The 22421-nt window shown below is 35.1% G+C and overlaps 1 protein-coding gene across 9 annotated transcripts in view; it reads right to left on the reverse strand.

Moving 5' to 3' along the window:
• ZC3H13 (zinc finger CCCH-type containing 13) overlaps positions 1–22421 on the reverse strand; it is a 98160-nt gene that overhangs the window by 58065 nt on the left and 17674 nt on the right. For 7 of the 9 annotated variants that reach the window (XM_086711827.1, XM_086711825.1, XM_086711822.1 and 4 more), the window contains exons 5-8: positions 19061–19111; positions 12923–13031; positions 3563–3702; positions 2804–2964 (exon numbers count right to left, since the gene is read on the reverse strand). In XM_086711827.1, the coding sequence (XP_086567953.1) occupies positions 2804–2964; positions 3563–3702; positions 12923–13031; positions 19061–19111 (461 nt within the window). The remainder of the gene's footprint in view (positions 1–2803; positions 2965–3562; positions 3703–12922; positions 13032–19060; positions 19112–22421) is intronic. The other 2 variants (XM_086711830.1, XM_025924296.2) reach the window with 1 other exon arrangement.

The raw sequence follows: 22421 nt of genomic DNA on the forward strand, positions 1-22421 counted from the left end.
AGGTTTTCTTTTTTTAACCTCTTCCAGAACTCAGTGAACTATTTAAAAAAAAATTTTTTTTTTAACATTTATTCATTTTTGAGAGAGAAAGACAGAGCGCAAGAAGGGGAGGGGTAGAGAGGAAGACACAGAATCTGAAGCAGGCTCCAGGCTCTGAGCTGTCAGCACAGGGTCTGACGCGGGGCTTGAACTCACTAACTGTGACATCATGACCTGAGCCGAAGTCCGACGCTTAACAGACTGAGCCACCCAGGCGCCCCAAAGAAAAATTACTTAAAAATTATTTTAAAGATAAAATAATAGAGGAATTCTTGACACAAACTGTATTTTCACATTACTTCTGTGACAGAGACTAGCTAGGTGTTTACTAAATTTTGTCCTGGGCACACTGCTGGAACTATACTGTCTAGACTTCTTTGAAATGAGATATGGCCAAGTGACCAAGTTCTGGCCAAAAAATGCTTGTGGAATTGTACACCACTACCAGGCCTAATAAATGATTCTCATACTCCAGGCAATTGTAAACTGTAGAGCCCAATAAGAGCAGTACTCCAATTAATTTTTTGTCTTTAGGCGCTCCATTTTTTTGATGTCCACAAAACCCAAGCGAAGCCATCTCAAAAGGAGCCTGGGTTACTGAATCTTTATGCATAAGAGAGACACCTGTTAATCAGAAACACCCACTCTGATTTGCTTTGAGTGAGAAATAAACCTCCGTAGCATTGAACTCAGATTTTGGGACTAAGCTATTATAACAACAGAATTATATCAATACACTCACTATGGTATAGAATTTCTTCACATTTCCTTCAAAACTATACGTAGTTGGAAATCACAATTATGTTACAATATAGGCTTTTCAAGTGCCTTCCAACTACAGGGGTCAAAATTGGTTCTGCACATTCTAAAGGCAACAAGATCTTTCAACCTTTTTTAAGTCAATTGATTTCTCCGTAATGGCACAGAGTGTACCTCCCACTTGTGGCACAGAGTTCAATTAATTTCATCTATCATTTTTAGATCCTTTCTTTCTCTGCATCAGACTCTGTGCTGACAGCTCAGAGCCTGAAGCCTGCTTCTGATTCTGTGTCTCCCTCTCTCTGCCCCTCCCCTGCTCGCACTCTGTCTCTAGCTCTCAAATGAATAAACATTAAAACAAACAAACAAACAAAGAATCTGAATTTTATTCAACCAAATGGAAAACCACAGAATTTTTCAATGGCATAGTAAATTAACTGCAATCGTTCTTTCAAGATTTCTCTCACAACATCCGTAAAATGAATGAATACAGGGGGTTGAGGAATGAAATGTTTATGTGCACAGGAGAGTGGACACTAGATAAAGTAGAAGGATGATACAATAACCTAGGCAAAAAGTAACTGGAGTCCGAAATAGGGTTAAAGACTCTAGAAACTAGAAGGAAGACAAATACAAGTTTCATTGTGGATTCAGATAGTTTGCCAACTGGTCGTATGTTGAAAGAGGTTAGTTTAGCTTTTTTCCTTGAACAAAATTAGTGTATACGCTTTCATTAAAACAAAATTTAGGGGCGCCTGGGTGGCTCAGTCGGTTAAGTGTCCGACTTCGGCTCGGGTCATGATCTCACAGTCCGTGAGTTTGAGCCCCACGTCGGGCTCTGTGCTGACCGCTCAGAGCCTGGAGCCTGCTTCAGATTTTGTGTCTCCCTCTCTCTCTGATCCTCCCCTGTTCATGCTCTGTCTCTGTCTCAAAAATAAATAAACGTTAAAAAAAAAAAAAATTTAAATAGTAGAGTGACATTAAATAGAAAAATGTCTTCTGTCTTATTCTTAGTCCCTCAATGTAATATTTACTCATTTCTGCTTTTATTTCAACTGACTATTGCAGTAATTCTAAATAATATATTCATACTGCTTAGTATAAACTAAGAATCTAATCTCATGACCATGTGCACAAGGAGACAAGAAAAATGTTCACTGTGTATAATTTGTAACAGTGAAAAACTGAAAACAACTTATAAGTTCAACAACAGAAAAGTAAACACATAGTATACTCAAATGACAAAAGGCTACATAGATCAATACAAATATAAAAAATGTTAAGTGAAAAAGAAAGTTGCAGAAGCAAAGCTTTAATATGTAAGTACTACGACTAAGTAGATAAAAATAATACACATGAAAGTATAAACACACATGCTCAAGTACCAAAAACAAATTCAAGAGGGAAGGAGAGAAAATACATAGGTGTGTTATGATTTAAAAAAAAAAAAAAAAAAAAAAAGCTCTGAAGGACAGCAGATGGGACACAGACATTTGTTTTATTGTTCTCTATCAATTTTCTTTTAAACAGAAACATTTTGTACCTTTATTTTCTTTTCAAATTTTTATTTAAATTCTGTTAACACACAACCCAATACTGGTTTCAGGAGTAGCAATCAGGGATTCATCACTTACATGTAACACCCAGTGCGCATCACAAGAGCCCTCCTTAATACCCATCACCCAGTTAACCCATCCCCTACCCACATCCCTCCATCAACCCTCAGTTTGTTCTCTATCTTTAAAAGTCTCTTCTTCTGGTTTGTTTCCTTCTCTCTCTCATCCCCACCCCCCATATGTTCCTCTGTTTTGTTTGTTAAATTCCACATATGAGTGAAATCATATGGTCATACCTTTATTTTAGAAGAAAAAAACTTACATTAAATACTGAATGTACTACAAGGATTCTTCTGTAATCTACTAATTCTTCTGAGTATCACTTCAGATTTTGGGTATCACTTCAGAAAAAGCTATTTCATTCTGGCGTTATTTACCACCCTACTGACCTCTGCTGGTCCAACAAGGGTGAGGATACTGCAGTTGCCTTCCTGTCTTTCTTGCTTGCTGAAGATGACGATTTAGGGCTTGACTTTCGCTTTGGAGATTTGCTTGACTTTCTTAGAGAAGGAGATGGAGATAATTTTGATCGAATCACTTCTGGTGAAACCTTTTAAAAGAATTCAGTAGATCAATCAGAAACTCCTTCAATCATGGGTGTTATAATCAGATAACAAAGCAGGTGTTTCTAAATCATACCAAAATTCAAATGAAATATTCAGTGCTGTTATAGCCACCAAGTGTTAGTGTGACTTCTAAACATGCGCTTTTAACCAGTATGCTAATTACAATTACCTGCCCTAACATAACACTATTAACAAAGCAAACCAAAATTATACAATTTCAAAATCTCCTCAGAAAAATCACAAATTACATTCCAATAAATTGTACCCCTACTCTTTAAAAAATAAACAAGTATTCTAGACATAGCTTAGGCCTAAGAAACAGACATACATAGATTCAAATCCCATTTAACATTAGCCGGTGAATCTACGCAGCACAACCTTAGTTTTTTCACCTGTCCAAAAGCAAAAATATTTCCTATTTATCTAATAGAGTAATGTGAATATTAACATGTAGTTGATTTACAGTAACGTGATCAACTTATCAACATCCTGATACAATTTAAGACACAACAAATGGCTAATGAGTTCTCTGATCAATACCCATGTTGATATTAATTGCTAACATGTATTTCAATAGCATACCTCCTTTTTAATAATAATTTCTTCTCTTTTGTCCATGTTTTCTTGTTCGAGCTTCATTAATTCCCTCTGTATCTTCTGACGCTTCATTTCCAACGACAACTCATGAACATAATCATAATTAATATCTCCATTGTCAGAATCTTTAAGATAAAATTCCATTACTTGTCAGAAACTATCAAAATTATCTACACCAAAAATTAGGGAAATTTTTTCAACTAATTTTTTATGCAAAATAAAATGGTGGTCTTTCATTAGAATAACATACTTCTCAAAGATAAAAAATATACACTGTTTCTATAAAGGGTTAAAATCAGTATGGCTGATTTCCTTATGAAACGCCAAACATTTTTAAGACACTTGGGTTTTCTTAAAGTGATTTTGGGTTGTCTGGCAGTTGGGTTTTTGGTTAGGAGATGGGATTTCACAATTTTACCGTTAAAAAACTCACATGTAAATTCTAAGTATTAAAAATACCAAAGCCTTCAGTATTTCAGGCTGTATATATGATTTCATTATGTCCTTGACTTTCTTAAAGATTCATCAGTATTAAATGAAGGTAGCATTAGGTGTCCTACATTGCTTCCATATTTCTTTTTTATTAGTGACACAACTGATTTGTATCTAAAACTATAGTTTGGTAATTTTAACACTAATGTGTACATGAGCTAACATCCGAAAGATCTGTAACTTTTCCATTATAAGCAATTTGTGATAGTTCCTTAGATCAGAACTGTCCATCTCCTCAACAGATGTGGTACGATGTCTCTATTTCCATTCATTTTTTCCAGTGGAAAAAATATAAAGACTTGTTAAGGAAAAAAAAAAAAAAAACCAGGAAAGAAAAAGAAAGAATGATGTGCAGAGCTATTCCTTCGCAACATGCAGAAGTTTTTGGGGGCTACTGGCACTGTCACCCAGCCTCTCACCCTCATTTGTTATATATAAATGCCAAAGAGCCTAGAGGAAGGAATTTCAGTGACTCTTATCCTAACACATGACAATGTTGGGCTACACTGATAACAAACTGAGGTGCCTTTTCTAACTTTTCTAACTTTTAGCACTGAAGATCACCATTCCTTAACCTGGGGTAAAGAAATAAAATGAAGAACTAAAAAACGACGACGATAAATAGTCCTATTTGACTGTCGAAAACACAAGAAAATGAACATCATTGTCGTGTACAGATCAAATACATTATAATTCCAACTATCCATTTATTTGCTTGGGAACAGAGAGCGTAACTACATATCCTCTATCTGTGTAACTAAATTGATTGCTCACCTGATATTGGAAGATTATGACAATTTTTCAGTAAATATATAAAATAGACTAAATCACATTTTTCAGTCAGAAAGCAATTACTAAATATTTAAGGACTATATTTACTAGATATAATTTACTATATTTAAGAACTATATTTACTAGATAAAATTATTGGAAATACTGAATTTAATTAAATAAATAATGGCTATCTGCATACTATTTTGTGCTCTGAGACACTTTGTATCAATGAATAATAGGGTTCAAAGATTCAGTTTGACAGTATTCTTAAATTGCTAGCAGATAAAATTCCATAGCTAAATACTAAGTATGTATAAAACAAAGGGAAGAGTAATTAATTGTGAAGAATGATTTATAGTGTTTTTAATGGTATTATCAATTAATACCCTGCACCCCTCTAAAAACTACTACCTGGAAATATCACCAATATAGAACACAGGTAAGAAATGAAAAGTTGGCTTTCAGTCCTTCAATCCCCAGCTATCCTACCAAAGGGGTAAGCCTGAAGAGTTAAAATATATGTCAGAGTCAATGTACTATAATATATTTTGCTCAGAGGAAAAGCTCTCTAGTCTTTACTCAGATTTATTCTTATTTTATGCATAGTTATTATAAACAAAAGGAAGATGTCTTCCTAGCCTATAAGGAGATGAAATACAAAACAGACATGATGCAACCTGACAAAAAAAAAGAAGTCTGAAAGCATTTAATAAATTTAGAAAATGTGTCTCATACTTTGAGGTTATCATTATAACTGCCTAATAAAAACTGATTCATATAGATAGATGATTAGTCTAAGTCATTAGAAAAATATTAAATACAATTAGAATGGCATATTTTACAAGGCAGCTATTTTTAAAAATATATAATACAAAAATACAATACATAAGGCTGACATTCCTCATACATACAGAGTTCTTACTGATTGAAAGGAGAATGCAAGGACATGAACAGGCAATTCACAAAAAGAAGGAAATGCAAATGGTACCTAAATATGCCTTTTTCATGTATTAAAGAGGTACTTTTTTCTAATTATAGTATTAGGTATTAGCAAAGGTATAGATAAAAGGTATGTTCACTCTTTGAAGGTTAACAATGCAAACTAGGACACTGGGACATCTATCTTGGAAAGTAATTAGGCAATGTGGGTAAAAGCCTTAAGAACATTAATACCCTTTAATAAAACAATTTTACTTCTAGTAATCTGTTTTATGCAAATAATCATAGAAATATACAAGGTATACGTATATGGATTAACGGTTGAGTATTTGCTTCTGTCTTTAATATATACATTCTCACTATTAAAAGTGTGAATTCTTAAGTACACAGGGTGAATGGAGAAATTCCATTACACTCCTCCCACTGCTACCTTACTCCAGTGATAACAATGTTACTAGTTTAGTGTTGTATGCATAAAAATAAACCTTTATATTTATGCTCTTTAAAATAATGGGACTAAAACTACACACAATGCCCTATAGAAATACCTTTCTACATCATACAAAGAGGAACCATTTTAACATCTGAAAAGCATTTCATAATATGAACACATTGTAATTTAGTGAACCAGTTTCCTTCTGAAACACACTGTTTTTAATATTTTGCTCTATAAACAAGACTTCAATGGACATTCTGACACCTTCCTTGGTTCACAAGTGCAAAGTATTTCTTTAGGGCAGATTTTTTTTTTAATGTTTATTTATTTTGAGAGAGAGTAAGCTAGTGAAAGAATGGTGAGCAGGTGAGGGGCAGTGAGAGAGGGAGAGAATCCCAAGTACGCCCAATGCTATCAGCGCACAGAGCCCGATGGGGTACTTGAACGGTCATGCACCGATCATGACCCAAGCCAAAATCAAGAGTCAGATGCTTAACCAACTGAGGCATCCAGGTGCCCCTAGAACAGATTTCGTAAGCTACAGAGTTGCTGGATCAAAGAGAAGTGTAACTTTATTTTTAATATTACCAAACTACACCTCAAAACAGCTTTTACCAACGGAAACTCCCATTTCTAACGTTTGTATTTTTCATTTCTGTCAATTTGATGGATAAAAAATGCTACCTTTTTATTTTCCTTGACTTCCTTCTGTAGTGAGCCCGAGTACCAACTGACCATTTCTATTTCCTCTATGAATTACCTATTTAATTTTTTTTGCCCATTTATCAACTGGACTGTATTTTCCTTTTATTTGTGGAGCTCATTATATGTTTATATAGTACTTTTACCATGTGCTTATACATGTTATACATGGTAAATATGTCCTTTTGGTGATCTACTTCTTAATTATTAAACTGTAGTTTAGTTACACAGAAAATTTAAATCTTTATGTACTCAAATAAGGCTTCTGGGTTTTATGCCTTACTTCAGGAGAATGTACCCACCTATAAGATTACCAAATACGTTCATTTATTTCCTCTTCTACTGCAATGACACTTTTCCTTTTTATGTTACTGCACTTGTCAGTATGGTAAACAAATAAGACGAAGTTTAAGGAACCAATTAAAAAACAGACTTGGGGGTAAGGAGTTGGAAATATAGGCAGCAACCAGATAATGAAAAGTTCTGTACAGTAAGAATTTGTACTTGGTTCCTGAAGGCAATGGGAAATCCACATTTTATTTGCTTTTTTCTTTTTTAATGTTTGCTTATTTTTGAGAGACAGAGCATGAGTGGGGGAGGGGCAGAGAGAGAGAGGGAGACATGGAATCCATAGCAGGCTCCAGGCTCTGAGCTGTCAGCACAGAGCCCAGTGCAGGGCTCAAACTCATGTACCATGAGATCATGACCCAAGCCTAAGTCGGACGCTTAACCAACTGAGCCAGCCAGGCACCCCGGGAAATCCAAATTTTATGCAGAGGAATGAAGACATTTTTTCTTTCAAAAGAGCATTCTGGAACTCAGAGAGTGGAAGAAGATATTCACAATACGTATATCTGATAAAAGATCTTATATCCAAAGTATATAAAGAATTCTAAACAATTAAGAAAACAGGTAATGCAATACAATAGGCAAGTCTGGAACACACAGTTTACAAAATAGATTGTACAGTGGTCAATAAACGTGAAAAAGTTGTCAACCTTATTAGTCATTAGGGAGATGCACACTAGAACCACAATAAGATACCACACACCTCCAGAATGGCTAAGATGAAAAAGATAAAAAGTACCATATGAAAAATAATCATTTTTATTTTTTTTTTAATTTTTTTTTTCAACGTTTTTATTTATCTTTGGGACAGAGAGAGATAGAGCATGAACGGGGGAGGGGCAGAGAGAGAGGGAGACACAGAATCGGAAACAGGCTCCAGGCTCCGAGCCACCAGCCCAGAGCCCGACGCGGGGCTCGAACTTACGGACCGCGAGATCGTGACCTGGCTGAAGTCGGACGCTTAACCGACTGCGCCACCCAGGCGCCCCAAAATAATCATTTTTAATTTGACATTATCTACCAAAGATGAACATATGCAAACTCCATGATCTAGCAATCCAATTTCCAGGCATAAGATGAAGAGACATGGGTACAAGTTTAGCAAAAGATATGATTAAGAACAGTAACAGCACCCTACTCATAACTGTTCAAAATTAGAAATTATTCAAATGTTTAGCACCATTAGAATGGATAAATTATGACATATTCATACAATGAAATTCTATACAGCTATAATAATAAACTACAACTATGTGCAATAAATAATACGGTTAATCTCAAAATATACTGTAAGCAAAGGAAGCTAAACATAAAAAGAGTACTGCTATATATTCCATTTATACAGAGCTCACAAACAGACAAAACTAATCAATGGTGGTAGAAATCAGGGTAGTAGTTATCTGTGGGAGGTGAGGGTTGGGAGTTAGTGACTGGAAAGGGAGCACAAAGGGGTTTATGGGATCCTATTAATTTTCTATTTATTGACTTGGGTACAGATTATACAAGTTTGTTCTGTCTGTGAAAATTCAGTGAGTTGCACACATGAATCATGCACTCTTCTGAATGTATACTACACTTCAGTTAAAAAAATTCTTTTAAGATTATTCTGGCTTTCAAGTGGAGAATGAATTAGAAGACAAGATTAATAACTTCAAGGCATGAGGTTAGGAGGCTATTGTGGTAAAATATATTTGTACGCAGTAAACAAATAACTAAAATATTAGTAGTCATTTAGAAAAACAGGTGGTTTTGAAAGATAGGCAGAACTGTCAGAACTCTGTAAACATCTAGGGTGAGGGGAAGAAATATCAAATAATAACTCCCAGGCTTTGGGGGACCCAGTAGAAAGTGGTAGTCTTAGGGAACTCAGATAGATCCAGTTGACAGATGCCTCAACTGAGAGCTCCAGATACTGCATTCATTAACACACAGATGCTAATGATGCCCTGAAAGGATGACTTCATCTGGAAGGAAAAATTAAAATTGAGAAGAGGTGGCTAGGCAAAGGGAAAACAACTGAAAGCAGAAGCCACTTCTAGAAACAAGTGGTTCTCAAAGAGGGGTCTGAGGACTCCTTGGGATCTCCAAAACAGTTCTTGGAGTTTCAGAAGATCAAAAATATTTCTACAATACTACATCACTTGGGTGGCTGGTCTACTATTCTCTCCTGGGTATACAGCGGGGTTTTCCACAAGTCACATGATACGCAATACCATTAACAGATTGAATGCGGAACCAGACATAAAAATCTAGATGTCTTCAACTAAGCCAGATGTTAAAAAGATTTACAAAAACATGTAAAACACTGCCCCCTCCTTGTGATTTTATTTTTAGTTTCCAAAACCAATCTATTTTCTTTTTAAATTTTTTTTTTTCAACGTTTATTTATTTTTTTTGGGGACAGAGAGAGACAGAGCATGAACGGGGGAGGGGCAGAGAGAGAGGGAGACACAGAATCGGAAACAGGCTCCAGGCTCTGAGCCATCAGCCCAGAGCCTGACGCAGGGCTCGAACTCACGGACCGCGAGATCGTGACCTGGCTGAAGTCGGACGCTCAACCGACTGCGCCACCCAGGCGCCCCTATTTTCTATAAAAGTATATGCTGGGCTTATTATTTTCACTGTTCAATAAATTCATAAATAAGTATTTAAAAAATTTCTCAGATTCAGTTTCTAATATGGCAAGAATTAAAACAAATAACCCACTAAGTCAAAAGCTGTTTGGGATCCTTAAAAAAAGTGACAAGTGTCATGAGACCAAAAAGTTTGAGAAATACTAATACAAAGCAATTTCTTCCGAGTCTAGCTAAAACTGCTATTCACGTTAGATTTAAAACGTAGAAAGTCTATTAAATTGGTTCAGTGTCATTATCTGGGGATTGAGATGACTATATTCATGCTTCAATATTCTTCCAAACATGTTTTAATCCATAGAGACAAAATATCAAAACCTGTGAGTTCAAATCAAGAGAAAACTGTAATAGCCATGTGTAGATTTTATATTTAAAACTATTATAAAAGGCATCTACTCACCTTTTAAATGATTTTTGTATAGTAATATCACTTTAGTTTTTTTAAAGATGATAGCCTAGAGCAAAACCTTGGGAATCAACATTTAAGGGATAGATAAAACACAAGGAGCCTCCATTCAAGACTGGAGGGCTTCAAAGGAAGACAGAAAAACTGAAGAGTGATAGATGAAATCCAAGGACAAAGTGTTTCAAAAAAGGCTCTCGAATGCTGCAGAAAGATTACAGAATAGAGACAAGTATCAGGGTGCCTTGGTAGCTCAGTCACAGTTTGGCTCAGGTCATGATTTCACAGTTCATGGGTTGTAACCCTGTATATGGCTGTCTGCTGACAGCTGAGAGCCTGGAGCCTGATTTGGATTCTGTGTCTCACTCTTTCTCTGTCTCTCTCCTGTTCACGCTGTCTCTCTCTCTCTCTCTCTCTCTCTCTCTCTCAAAAATAAACAAACAATTAAAAAAAAAAGAGAGAGAGACAAGTATGTCTCTATTTATTTAGCAAAGAGGAGGTCATCAGTGACCTTGAAAAGCCATTTTACTGAAGACATGGGTCAGAAAACTGAGCAAGTATGAGGTGAAAAAAGTAGAGACAGTAAGGCACAGAGTTACTTCACAAATTTAGTTGTAAAGTGGGGATAAGCCGGGTGATGGGTAAAAGTCATGCGGGGAGAAGAGAAAGAGTGTCCAGATGGATGTTAAAGATGTAAAAGAGAATGTATAACAAATGAACAAGATTGCAGAAGGGGGAGGAAATCAGATTCAGGACACAGGAGTAGATAACCTTATATAGCAAGAGGGAGGCTTCTTACAAAGAACAAAAGAGAAAGAATAAAGTTCAGGTGGGGAAAAGAAGACCAGCTTGTAAGTGTGGTAGCAGGAAGTTGAGGGAGTTACTAGATGGTGAGTTGCATCATCTCTGTGTAGTAAACAGCAGACAGGAGATACGAAGGGTCCACGGGGAGATCTGAGGAGAGAGTCTGAAATAGCTACTATGAAGACAAGGAGGAAACTCTTCTTAGGCTTTTAAATGGGAATAGAGAAATTTTTATTTTTAAAGATTAAGGGGTATCTAGTATATTTCAGAATATTTCTTATCTGAAAGTAATTAAAATGAAAAGAATGCTGAGTGTGTTTAGCTAATCCCTTCATAGTTAGGCAAAGTTCGCTATCCAACCTCAAACAGTCAAGATTTATAGTATTTTATTTCAATATATGAACTATTTAGTCACCTACAATGAGACATTATAGCTGCTTCTACTACTATTTTGTAAGAGGTATTACATTGACTTATGAAATCCCAATAAACTAATCATAAGGAAATTCCCTATCTGCTCTTAGGAGTAAGTGTTAAGTAGACAACACTGCCCAGAAGTGGAATGGATTTCCTAAAAAAAATACTGATGTTCAAATTACAGGAGAGGCATTTAGCATACTTTTGAAGTCTCAGAATAGATCTCTTTAGAGACTGTTCTTCAATGTAATAGTAAATATTTTAGGCTTACAGACTGTTGGCTCTCATAAGTACTCGACTCATCCACAGTAGGTCAAAAGCAGCCACAGGAAATATGTAACCAAATAGGACTGGTTGTGTTCCAATAAAACTTTATTTGCAAACACAGGTGGCTGGCCTACAAACTATAATTTTTTTAACTCTTGGTCTAAGTTTTCAGTTTACTGCTGAGGAACTTGCTTAAATTCTTACATTCTTTAGTTTTGTCATGTGTAAGTAGAGTAACAAAGCTACTGAATTAATGAGGTAATTACATAAATGATAGTGCAATGCCCAGCACACCCAAAGCATTCAATAAATGTGACTTTCCTTTCTCTATTTGGTAGTGTGAGGCTCTACTGCTCACCTTCAGAAGGTCATAAAAGTGAGAAAGAACATTCATGGTATGAAAAACAAATGCTAACTTGTTAAATGATGCAAAGATGATTTTGCTATTACTCACGAACAAATCCCTGGTCTCAATTAGTATGTGAATTGGATTTCTTCTGAAAGGTGAAAGTCTACAATTTCTTGGAAATAATTTTCCCAGATCTTTAAGATTTAAAAATATTATTTTAATATTTTATGTAATACAAACAAAATTTAGGGGCACCAGGGGGGCTCGGTTGAGTGTCTCACTTCGGCTGAGGTCACGATCTCACGGCTCGTGAGTTAAAGTCCCACATGGGACTCGCTGCTGTCAGCACAGAGTCTGCTTCGGATCCTCTGTCCCCGCCTCGCCATCCCTCCCCTGCTTGTGCTCTCAAAAATAAACACTAAAAAAAAATTTAGACATAATTTTTTAACTTAATTTTTTTTTAATTAACCCTTAATTTTTTAAGGGCCTAAAAACACTTAGAAAAGTAATACAATTTCAAAGAACTGTGATGCTGCTCAATGAAGTTCTGGGGGGGGGGGGGAGGATGGGGAAGTTGAAAAATGCAGTGAGAATAGCCTTCTCTGACTTTGTTCCGCTACCACATGCTATTTTCTGTATTACAACTCATTAAAGTGGAAAGACGGCAGTAAGATGATTCTGAAACGAGGAGATAACAGTTGAAAAGTGTTTTGAAACCCAAAAAGTCTACAAAGTGAATAATCAATAGCTTGACTATATAAGCAAAGATTCTTGCACTCACCATCTCTATTAGTTTCCCATTCTACATTTTCTTCTTCACTTTCGGGAGTTCTCTCCTTAGTGATTTTAATGTCTTCCTTTTCCCTATGTCTCCCTCTCGAAGATTCTTTCTAAAAAGTATATATATACATACAGATTACCATATTTTTTAAAAATTATGAAATAGTTACTATAATACAGAATATTTCTAGCTTCATCTTTGTTTCATTAAAGAATCGATTTAGCAAATAATCACTTATCCACTAAGTAGAAGCGACAAGTTCTAGTGTAGCACCATAATGAAAACACTGTATTTTATCAAACAGCAACTTGGTAAAAGTAAGGAATAAGATTTTAAAATATACAATGCAAATATTTAATAAGCACTGGATAGTCTGAAACATACCAAGTTTCTACTTCTAAGTTTCTAGGGGGAAAAGACAGTTTAAAATGGATAAAAAGAAACAAAAGGATTTTTAAGTGACTATATTAAAAAATGCCTAAAAATGGCTACATTTTTCACAGTAGACTCAGAAATACTGATCTAAAACTTATCATACACTTAATGTAACAGCATTTTCCTGCACACTTAAAGATTAAATCCAAACTCATTTGGTAATTTTACAAATGCTTTTTTAAAAAGATGTTCCCCTCTTTTGATGAAATCAAAATGGTGGCTAAAATGGTTAGAAAATTAGTCCTTATACTATAGTTAAAAACACAAAAATTTACATTTTATTCCAGGTGTAACAGTATCCTACAAACAGAACAGGGCGATTTCAGCTTGTAAAATTTAATAACTATATAAGATAAAGACTCCAAACAACATTTTACTACGTGGTAAGAAAATAACCAGGGTTGTAGAATTGTTAACCTTCCTACCACAGTGTCTCACTTTTATTAACACTCTAAATCCTGACTACGTAAGAAACTAAAACTCAAGGACATTAATTGCTGAAAGTTCTTTCTGGGCATTACCAAACATAAAATGGCGCTGCTTACAACACAAATTAATTTCTGAAATCTTTTTTTAAAAAAATCTAGTATATATTATAATTGCCCTAAATTTTACATATTTAGGTACAAAGTCATGGTGTATCACTTGCTAAATGACACATATGGTATGAAAATAAAGGCTGACAAAAATATTAGAAAAGGTTCTACAAGAGTGCAACCAGCCATAGAAAAATACTAGGAGGGAGGAAGGTATGAAGGGAGGGGAAGGAAGGAAGGAAGGACAGACTAACTCCTATTTATATATAAGACAAAAGGAAAAAAAGGGACACAATTATTTTTATTCTTAAAATATATTCCATGGATTATCAAGGAGGAACTATTCTATATCCCATGTAACTTTTTAGTGTTCTATGGATTAAATTTACTATAATCTTACATTAGTACAATTTATATCAAAAAACTTTTATAGGAAGTTGTCCCCAAATTATTGAAAAATATAGTTTTCTACTTAAAGTAGCATGTAATACCCAACTACTAATTTAGTTGAAAAGGATTTCAAAGAAGTAGTAGTTGATACTGCAAAATAAAATAACCTGCAAGTGTGTAGCAAAGCATTTTTAACAGATTTAGAACTAAAAATGCAATCATCTCAATAAATATCATTAATAACATAAATATTTCCAATATTCACCCTATATAAATAAATTATGTAATTTTTGAATTGCTATTGTTTTTTTAATACAACAGAGTAGCTTGTCACCTTATTTCTTTTAAATGCAAACATATTAATTAGATGTGCAGCTGGGGGTGGGGGAAGGGCTGGGTGGCTCAGTCGGTTAGGCATCAGGTCATGATCTCATGACTTTGGCTCAGGTCATGATCTCACGGTTCGGAGTTAGAGCCCAGCATCAGGGTCTCTGCTATCAGCACAGAACCCACTCTGGATCCTCTCTCTCCCTCTCTCTCTCTGCCCCTCCTCCCCTCCTCTCAAAAATAAATATTAAAAACATTTTTTAAAAAGATATGCAGCCGTTTGATTACTTTATTATGTATTCTAAATTAGTCATCCCAGAACATGTACATGTTGAAATACTTGTTAATGAACTAAAGCATTTCAGCCAGTACACTTGGGATGAGATATTTTAAGAATTCAGAATTTTTTTTGGACTTCAAAGTATGCTAAGTAACAACACCAACAGGGTCTACAGCAGCAACCTGTGCTCAAACATACTAATATTTTTATAGCAAAACATGAAATCGCCAATTGTATAAAGACTATAATTAGCTTCATGTCAATTAAAATTAGGTTTTGCTGTCAAACAAATCTATGCCTCACTTAGAAAAGCTGGTATTAAAAATTTCTTACATTTCAGAAATGCAATAAATGATTGCAGGCTTTTACTTTAAATTATTTTCATTTTATTTTTAGTTTACAGTACATTCACATTTATTCCATAAACATTATATGTATGGATAGGTAATATTCATCATGAATTTTATTTTTTAATATCTTTTTAAATTTTAAGGTTTTTCATTTTTGCGAGACAGAGACAGAGTGTGAGCAGGGGAGAGGCAGAGAGAGGGAGACAGAATCCGAAGCAGGTTCCCGGCTCTGAGTTGTCAGCTGGGCTCTGATGCGGGGCTCGAACTCACAAACCACAAGATCAGGACCTAAGCCGAAGTCGCATGCTTAACTGAGCCACCCAGGCACCCCATGAATTTTACTTTTAGATAGTAAAGAGGCATTGCCAAGAATTTGATTTAAAAAAAAGCTCTGAGGCTAAAAAAAGTTGAAAACCAGTATTACAATAATTTGATTAGCAACTAAAGTCATAAAATGTTAGGAGTCTCTGTAAATAACATAATCCAACCTTCTCCTGCCCTATGTAGGAAATCTCTTAAATATCATATAGCTATGGAAGTCTTAGTAGATGAATAGAAGGAAAAATATTTACTCCCTAGGTCACCACTGATCTCTCTTCACTGTTACACCCCTTAGTCCCCATTTTCAGACAGCTCTTAAGTATCAAAAAATTCTTATACTGATCACAACTCTCTTACACCTCTCCAGAATTTCTGATTGGAATCAGTTCCGACCTCTAGATCATGGGAAAATAAATCTAAACATCTGTCACCCATCAGCCCTTTAAATATCTGAACACTGTTACTAAATCTCTTCAACATCTTCTTAGACAAGGCCAAAGATACACTTCACATTGATCACACATCAACATTTTGGAATTTTCCCACTTTATCACTCTGTCATTTTCCCTGGGCACGTCAATCTGCCAATGTAATTCAATAAAACATGAAAACTAAAATTAATCTAGTCTTGCCACAGCAGCACACAGCATATGGCTTCTGCCTCTCCTGGTGTAGAACTGAAATTATACTTGCATTAATAAAGTCTAACTTATTTTGCAGGATAAGTTTTGGGTGGAGCTTACACAAGGTACTATAAGCTTACAAACTACGTAAGTTTAAAGTACAGTCACATAAAATAAGGTGAACTTCAGGGCTGGGTGATGTAGTAACATACTGAAATCATTAGACATCAAACTTTCTTGTGTTGTTCCTCTCACAGCCCTGCCCTTCCTAATGCATGTTTCTTTTCCCGTAAGAAGCAATCTAGGTTCTCCCAGTGTGCTCTCCCTCAGTCATGAAATGAGAATTCATTCCTTCAGTTTGAGTGGGCCAACTTCAGTCACATGACCACATCTAAATCAATAGCAAACCAATCAATAAATCAAAAACTAATACCAAAGTAATGGCCGCAGGTGAAATGACTCAGGCCTGGTTCCTCAATCAACCGAATTAGCAAAGAGAATGGGATTATTATGACTGAATTAGACTAATCAGGCCCCAGCAGTGAACCAGGGTCAATTCCCCAAAATCACGATGCATCTACAAAATGAAAAAGTGATGGGATGGGTTCTGGTGAGTGCAAAGCAATTTACACTACACTTTTGGAACTACGCTTCACCTCTCCAAAGTACAAGGCCACACTTCCGACGATTTCATAGGCCAACACAAAACAGACTGTCCAACCTAGTAAACACTTTCTCTGTTCGCCTTTACGATTCACATTTCAGACCCTCCTTCTAAATCATTTGCTACTACCTTCCTGGTGCGTATCTTTTTAGACATTCTCTATTTAGTGAAGTTCTCCTAGTAGCCAACACTCGATTTTATCTAAAAATGTCTGTATTATATCTTCATTCTTGAAAAACGGTTTTGCTGGATATACAACTATGGGTTGACAGATTTATCTTAACGTTTTGGAAATATTATCCCAGTGTCTTTTGGCTTCCACTGTTACTGATGTCATTCTGTTGCTTCTTTGTAGGAGGATTTCCCTTTTTTTCTTGGGGTGTTTCTGGTATTTTCTCCATGGTTCTGGTATTTTACAACTGCATAATAATATTCCATTTGATATGTATTGTGACTTCTGTAGCTTTGTCTCATCAATTACAGAAAATTCACAGCACTACTCCTTTCAATAATTGACTCTCCTACATTCTATTTTTTTCCTGGAGTTCCAATGAGAGGTACATTAGACTAAGTATTTCCCCCAAACTTGTGAATCTCTTCAACATTATCTGTAACCTGTATTTATGTGCTGTGTTCTGGATAAATTTTTCAGCTCCATCTTCCAATTCAACAACTCTGTCTCCACAGATGGACCAAAAAGGCTTAGTCTCTGACCTGCTCTAATACTAGTAAAAGTCATAAGGTCACCACTAGCTTTCACATTTACTATTTAATTTTCTGTTCTTGTTTCTTTGTTTTTGCTGCTGTTTTACATTTTTGAGAAAGCAGCAATGCATTTAAAATGTGTTTGTTGTCACTTATTCAGGATCTAGTTTTACTGTAGTAAGAGGACCCTCAAAGTATATAGTCCATAATAGTGCTGAAAGGGAAAGTTAAGATTAACAATTCTAAAAAAATAAAAATAAATTTTTTAAAGCCTAACAATTCTTTAGCAATCACATCAAACTTTGTCTACTGCTTAAAGTAGAGCCAACTATTTCCCTTTGACTTATCCACAACTATTAGTTCAAGCCACCCTAGGCCATACGAGTGCAACTGACATTTTGTTCCTAAAGTCTGTTTATCCCTAAAACATGTTTGTTCTTTGTTAATGACAGGGAATGGTATTAATATGTATTAGATGAGACAAAGAAGATGGGAAGGGAAAAAAAAAATCTACTTCAACTATCTTTTCCATTTATCCCACATAATCTCATTGCATTTCCTTATACCTTTCTAAAATTACTTAGGGGGTCCCTCGGGGGCTCAGGCGGTTAAGCGTCAGACTATTAATTTCGGCTCAGGTCATGATCTCGTGGTTTGGGAGATCAAGCCCTGCATGGGGCTCTGCAGGGATTCTCTCTCTCTCTCTCTCAGCCCCTCCCCTACTCTCTCTCTCTCTCTCTCTCACACACACACACACACACACACACTCTCTCTCTCTCTCTCAAAACATTCTTTAAAAAATTAAAAAAATTAGTTGGAGAAACTTCCTTTGCAACTAATAGGTAAAAATTATCACAGAACATTTGGTCAAAAAATAACTCCCTTATATACCAATGAAGCTCCCCCCTTGTACTAATAATCACTTTAAAACAACTGTGTAAATTTGTCCATTACTAGCTTAAAGCTATTATTGTTCCTAGTAATAATTCTCTATTATACTGAAGAATATCAAGTTTTATTTTTTTTTTTCAACGTTTTTTTTTATTATTTATTTTTGGGACAGAGAGAGACAGAGCATGAATGGGGGAGGGGCAGAGAGAGAGGGAGACACAGAATCGGAAACAGGCTCCAGGCTCTGAGCCATCAGCCCAGAGCCTGACGCGGGGCTCGAACTCACAGACCGCGAGATCGTGACCTGGCTGAAGTCGGACGCTTAACCGACTGCGCCACCCAGGCGCCCCAGAATATCAAGTTTTAAACACTCAATGTTTCATACAAAGGATTTTGTCTTCCCATCTTTTAAAGAATAATGATTCCAAACACTTTTGCTCTAAAAATATGCTTAGTTACACAAAATACTAACATTATTAGTGAATTCTTAATTTTCTGTCAGAAGCTCTAGGATTAATGTTGATCCAAATTTTTCTTGTCTATAATTTATTACCACATTTTTACACCGAAGCTATTAACAATCAGAAAAAACTATTACTGAGATTATGGTTCTCACCTTAATGTTTTGAAACCTTTTCAAGTGGACACTTCTGATGAAGGTTGAAAACTTTAAAAAATGAACAATAATGGTTCATTGATTTTTGGCCTGAACATTAGCCCAGCTAACTCAGCCCAGTCTATAGATAGCTATTAGAACAAGCTGACATTGCGAAATTTTAAATCATTCACAGATTACAATCTCAGATCCTTTCAATATTACAGAAACACAGACAGTTAAGAAATGTAGATCTGTATTTGGGAAACTGTAGTATATTCTGTTTATAACCACTGAAGAAAAATCCCATGATAGGGTTAATGGAGATTTTCTTTTATGAAGTGGTCACAAATATTACATTGTTTCACAATAAGCAGAGCCACAAATAAATAAGGTTTATACTTCAAAGGACATTCAACAGATCACCAAAATCAAGTCATCTCTAAACACTGCGTTAAAAACATTACCACGAAAAGAGAACAGTTTTTATCGTTGTATCTGTGCATCATACACACAGTGAAGTGCAGCAAGTATAAGAGAGGTAGGGAAAAGTAGAGACACAAGACACTTTAACAAGATAGTCTCAAATCAAGACCTCAAGTAGACAATTATATTAAAAATAGAGAAGATCAAAACAGTAGATATTTTAGATATACTTGAGAACCTGAAACCAAAAAAATAGGAAATACTCCATCCTTTCAAGCACACAGGGAAAATTCAGATAAACTGACCTTAGGCCACAAAGAAAATCTTGGTAAAGTTGAAAAAAATAGAAATATAAAGAGTAATAGCAGAAAAGTTATTGTTTTTAATGGAAATAACATACACACACATGCACACACACATACAACAAACAAAAGGCTCTTCGACCTAAAATTTTTAAATGTACAATTAAAAACTTATTGGATCATAGGTAAAATCCAAACCTAAAGAGGAGAATTTCTTGAAAATAATGATAATGAAAACATGACATATAAGATCAGATCCATAAATTCAGCTAAAGCTTTTAATGGAGAAAAGCTTTAATACTAATATAAATCAAATGAGAATAAATAAATGCTCAATCAATTCAAAAAGAAAAAGGAACACAGTAAAGCAAAGACAGAATAAAAGAAAAAACAAATACATGTATTAGAAAAGAGAAAGAACTAATCTATAAATCCAAAAGCCAACTCTCTGAAAATCATTGGCTAACCTAAATCAAGAAAAAAGGGAAAAAGCAAAAGTAGCCCGAATCAGACAAAATAAAAATAGGCATTAGAACAAAGAAAAATAAAGAAAAACATGAGATTTCTTCACAACTCTATGTAGAAAGTTTTAAAACCCAGAGGAAATAATTTTTTAGAAAAATACAAGTTGACAAAATTGACTTCAAAGCCAAGTCTAATTTCCATAAAAAAATAAAGAACTTTTCATAAAACAGTACCAGACTTTTTTTTTTTTAATGTTTATTTATTTTTGAGACAGAGAGAGACAGAGCATGAATGGGGGAGGGGCAGAGAGGGAGACACAGAATCCAAAGCAGGATCCAGGCTCTGAGCTGTCAGCACAGAGCCTGATGTGGGGCTTGAACCCACAGACCGCGAGAACATGACCTGAGCTGAAGTCGGACACTTAACTGGCTGAGCCACCTAGGTGCCCCCAGACTCAGTTGGTTTCACATGGGAATTTTACCAAACCTTTAAGGAGCAGAAAATCCCAGTACCACTTAGGATATTCCAGAGGAAAGAATTAGTAATATTTTGTTATTATACAGTACTTGGACTACCTGTGAAGCACTAGAGTGTTACTTGAAAGTAAACTGGAATTAGTTGTAAATGTACACTGCAAACTCTAGTGCAACCGCTATAAAAAAAGTGAAAATGAGTAAACTGATATGCTAGAAAAGGAGAAACTGGAATAATATAAAATTGCTCATTAAAACCATAGTAGGCACAAAAAGAGTGGAAGACAAAAGGAACAAAGAACAATGGTAACAAACAGAAAACAGTAACAAATATAATAGATATTAATTCAATTATATGAATACTTCCTTTAAACATCAATGGACTACATCAATGAAAACAGAAACTGTCAGAGTGGACTAAAAAATAAGACCCAAATACATGCTGTCTACGAGAAATAAATTTATATATAAAGACACAGAAAAAAAGGAAAAGAGATGGAGAAAGATATACTGTGCTAATACTAATCAAAAGAGAGTGGATGTAGCTATGTTAATTTCAGACAGAGCAGACTTCAAAGCAAGAAAAGTGACCAGGGACAAAAAGAGGCGTTACATAATGATAAAGCAGTCAATTCTCTAAGAAGACATAAAAATCCTTAATATATATGTGCCTAACAACAGAGTGTCAAAATACATAAGGCAAAAACTGATATAAACTGTAAGGAAAAGGCATGATCCACTATTACAGTTGGAGACTTTAACACCGCTCTGTCAAAAATGGACAGATCTAGCAAGGAGAAAATCAGTAAGAACATAGTTTAACTCAAAAGCACCATCAATCTATACTGGATACAACTGACGTCTATAGACTACTTCATCCAACAACAGCAGAATATACATGTTTCTCAAGCTCATAGGGGACACTCACCACAAAACAGACCATGTTCTGGACCATAAAACACACTTTTAAAAGAATAGACATCACACCATATTTGCTCCCAGACCACAACGTAATTAAACTAGAAATCAATAACAGAAAGCTAGTTGGAAAATCCCAAAATACGTGGAGATTAAACACACCTCTAATTAACACAAGACTGAAAGAAAAAACCTCGAGAGCAATTTAAAAATATTTCAAATTAAATGAAGCTGAAATACAACTTATCGAAATTTGTGGAATGCAGTGAAAGCAGGGTTTACAGAAGAATTTACAGCATTTCTAAAACTCTAAAATCCATAATCAAAGCTTCCACTTTAAAAAACTAGAGAAAGAACAGCAAATTATATCTAAAGTAAGCAGTGAAAAAGAATAAAAATAAGAGCAGAAATCAAAATTGAAAACAGGAATCAACAGAGAAGAATCAAAGAAACCTAAAGCCAGTCTTTGAAAACATCAATAAAATTGATAAGCTAGTCAGGCTAACTAGGAAAAAAAGAGAGAAGACATAAGTTAGTAATATCAGAAACAAAAGAGGAGACATTACTACAAATCCCAAGGACATTAAAAGGATAATTAAGGAATACTACAAACAATGCTACGACTACAAATTTGATAACCTATATGAAATAGTCTAATTCCTCAAAAAAAGACAATCTGCTAAAACTCATACATGAAGAAAGACAATCTGAATAAGCCATTCAGTTCCATTAAAGAAACTGAAACAATAATAATCTTCTAAAACAGAAAGCACCAGGCCCAGGTGGATTCACATGCAA

Source organism: Puma concolor, chromosome A1, assembly GCF_028749965.1.
Source record: "Puma concolor isolate L17-30 chromosome A1, mPumCon1.1.hap2, whole genome shotgun sequence".
NCBI classification, from domain to species: domain Eukaryota; kingdom Metazoa; phylum Chordata; class Mammalia; order Carnivora; family Felidae; genus Puma; species Puma concolor.